Below are 3,345 nucleotides of genomic sequence, written 5' to 3'. Positions count from 1 at the left end.
GCAATCCATGAATTAACAGCTTTTTTATTTGATATTTGAAATTCTTCTCTAAGCCTGCCTGACTATATGTAGAAAACATTACCAAATCTAAAATATGTACACATTAAAAGCAGGAAATTATGCTAGCTTGCCCTAACTTTCAAACCTTAGCTGATTTTGTGATTTTGTTGCTTGTGAGAGAGAACTAATATTTGGCTGACTTGCATTGAAGACCTCGTGGTCAGTGGCCGGAGGGTGGGGTGGGTGTCTCTATTCAGGCTGCTGACAGATTCCTTGATGAGTCACCAGGCTGTTGTTCATCTCAGGCCCGAAACTGCTGCTTCCCTTGTTATGCTATTGAATGGATCTTACTTTCCAATGAGTTTCTCCACATATGTGCGGGCCTTCGCCAAATGAAACTACACTGTTAGCTATTTTAGCTTCGTTTTTTACCCATCTACACTGATTTGGGACTTACCTAAGTTGACTAATAAAGGATTGTCAATTGTACGGTGGTTTGTGTTTGGACCTGCCTAGGTATTTGAATCGTGGCAGGGATGTGCTTCCTGGGTACTGCCAGTAATTGGGCTTGCCACTTGTTTTCCCTGCTTCTGTACCTATGATTAGTTTTAAGGAGATAGCTGGTAAGTTTCTTTTGGTTTTCACTGCCGAAGCAGAATTTTTCTCTTAATTTACTTTTTATATTTTAACTAGGTTTTCCACCAAAGCCCCAAAATAAGGCAAAGGACTTTTCCTTTTGTAATAAGCATATAATAAACACGTACGTACATAGTGTTCTGTGCTTTTCATGCATACAGGACAGCCTACCCTACATTGAGAAGTGCTGCAGATAGGACTATTCGTCATGTTGGGAGACTCTCCTGTGTTGCCAGTACAGGAGTGAGAGCGTCTCTAACTTGAAGAAGGAAATTCTTGGTGTCAGTACTGTTTATCCTAACTTTGTTCCCTCTGCCCCAGGCTCATTGGGATCTGGTCTCAGCTGTGCCCTAATCTGTGGGACCTTAGAAAAGTTTTTATTACCTCCAACTTCAGGAAGATGTGACAAATCAACAGACCTGCTGACTAGCCGCATATCCCAATCACAATACAACAGTCGGTTTCCCAGCGGATCCCAGCAGTTTGCATTCAGGAGGTCTGGAGGTTAGGACCTGGGAGTCTGCGGTTCAGGTCTGCATTTGGGAACCACTGGGTGAGGCTGCATGTGCATAAGCGTTCTTTACAGCTTTGCAATAAGCGCTGTGCTCTGTTCTGGCCTTGACACAGATGTATGAGGACCTGTGTNAGAGACAGAGAGAAAGCTCCAGGAAAGGCAGAGACCATATTTTATGTACTTCTAAGGGCCTAACATAGAGTCTGACCCTTAGCTGATACTTAATAAAAATTTATTGACCAGAACTGAATTCTTTCTTAACCTTATTTCTATATTTAGTGATGCTTGGATGGGTCTTCTAAATTTAATATTTTGAATTGAATTTTTACATCTACAAGTGGAGCAATTATATATCTGTGACTCTACCCCATATTGTCATTACTTTCTGGCTATTTTTGTCTTGTCCCCTCAAACAGATATCTAAATCAGATTATCATATTTTGTCACCCTAAAATAAAAACTACCTTCAACTTTTCCCCTGAAACTGCCTATTTTAGTGGTGCTGTCCCTCTCTCATCCTCAACGTAAGAGTCCTTACTTCCTCCCTGTTCCTCAGTAACTCCTCCCCTCAGCATCACACCAGTCAGTAAAATTTGTGTCTTCAAAGAATTTTTGCTCCTTGCTTAAAGGATAACAGGATTTTCTGGCAGACAGATTGATGTTTTTATCTGTTGAAAATGTCTCATATGAAGTAGAATAGTAGGTTAGCTTATGTTCAGGGAGGGAATGACGTATTTCTTAAATAAACCGTTTGCTTTCTTTTTCTCAGATGGATGCCACATCGTTTACAATGACATTCTTTGGTCAAGGATACAGCCCAGACTTTTGTCCCGATAAGAACAAACCAAATATAAGAATTTGTACCCAAGTGAAAGGACCAGGTATTTTATGTATGACTTAAGAACGTTTGGGAGTTTTACATTATTTTAAGCTATAAAGTGTTGTGCTATTACAGTATATTCTTTTTAAAGCTTAATTATTTTAGAAATACATTTGGGTAAAAGTATTTAAGTATTAATGGTAAATGATTCTGTCAAAAGAGAACTGAGGTTATTAGTATAATACAATTTTATTAGTGCCCCTCCCTCTGTTTTTATTTTTCAATGTGATTCAAAAATTCTGAATGACGAATTTTAATATTAATAAGACAAGGAGTTGGTGGATAGTCATCTGTTTTACTCTCATATTCAGGGGTCACTTTAAAGCAGTATAATTATAACATAAATCAGAGCGGTGACCCAAAGTTTCTCCAGAGTCTGCTCACCCTCATATTGCTTATAAAAGAGTATGTACATGTGCATTTTTCTGGGCAGGGTAAAGTCTTTGATAGGCTGTTATAAGGAACTGTTGCCCAAAAAAGTTCAAAAACTTCTGTAAATTATACAGAGAACTATACAGAGACAGGGAACTATCCAGAGATAGTCCCACTTGTGAATTATAGTATAAGTTTAGTCACTGTCATCCCTGATAGGTCACAGGGGTCTGTCTTGCAGTTTTAATAAAGCAAAATGACAAAGATATCTTTGCATTATGCCTCCTTTTCGAATTCCCACCTGGGTTATTATTTGACAGAAGTATAAATACTAATGTCCCACTTGCTTACAGAGTTCTATTAAAGTTACTTCTTCATAAAGTTAGACTTCTTTTTTTTTTTTTTAAGTTAGACTTCTTTTAAAGTTACTCAGTTGTTTTTAAGAAGTCATGTCTTCTTTTAAAAGTGAGCTTTAGTGTATTAATAGAGCAGGAAGACACCTAGGATCATTGGCTCTGATTATTGTCAAGAGGCGGTACGGCGTAGTGGGTGAGAGCTTGGATTCGCACCAGCCGCCTGGGTGTGATTCTGGCTCAGCCACTGCCTAGCTGCGAGTTTGGACTAGTCTCCGTTTTCTCATCTGTAAACTGGAGGTAAAAATAGTGTTAACCTCATATAATTGTTAGAAGAATTAAATGAGTTTAGTAAATTCAAAGCCCTTAATAGAGTTCCTAACACTTCATAATTACCATGTAAGTGTCAACTGTTATTTCTGTTATCATGTGAACAGATTATTTACAAGAAAATTGTATATACCTAGTGTTAGATATGAAATCTACCATTTGATTTTTGGGTGGTGTTGAATGCATACTTCATGAATACGTCCATGAATTCTTTGATCAACTGTTTTCTGCAGAGCCTGGCTACATAGCCACCCCCATAG

General features: G+C 38.3%; 1 protein-coding gene across 1 annotated transcript in view; it reads left to right on the top strand.

Annotated features, from left to right (window-relative positions):
* The window catches only part of SCCPDH (saccharopine dehydrogenase (putative)), a gene marked incomplete at its 3' end in the record, with an annotated part of 31,448 nt that extends 28,107 nt beyond the window's left edge, over window positions 1-3,341 (top strand). The window contains exons 10-11 of the mRNA XM_019659020.1: window positions 1,920-2,031; window positions 3,319-3,341. Of these exons, the coding sequence (XP_019514565.1) occupies window positions 1,920-2,031; window positions 3,319-3,341 (135 nt within the window). The remainder of the gene's footprint in view (window positions 1-1,919; window positions 2,032-3,318) is intronic.
* Between the last annotated feature and the right edge of the window lie 4 nt (window positions 3,342-3,345).

Source organism: Hipposideros armiger, unplaced genomic scaffold, assembly GCF_001890085.2.
Source record: "Hipposideros armiger isolate ML-2016 unplaced genomic scaffold, ASM189008v1 scaffold_293, whole genome shotgun sequence".
Classification (NCBI taxonomy): Eukaryota; Metazoa; Chordata; class Mammalia; order Chiroptera; family Hipposideridae; genus Hipposideros; species Hipposideros armiger.
The sequence above is the reverse complement of the archived record's forward strand: the minus strand, read 5'-3'. Positions and strand labels throughout refer to the sequence as shown.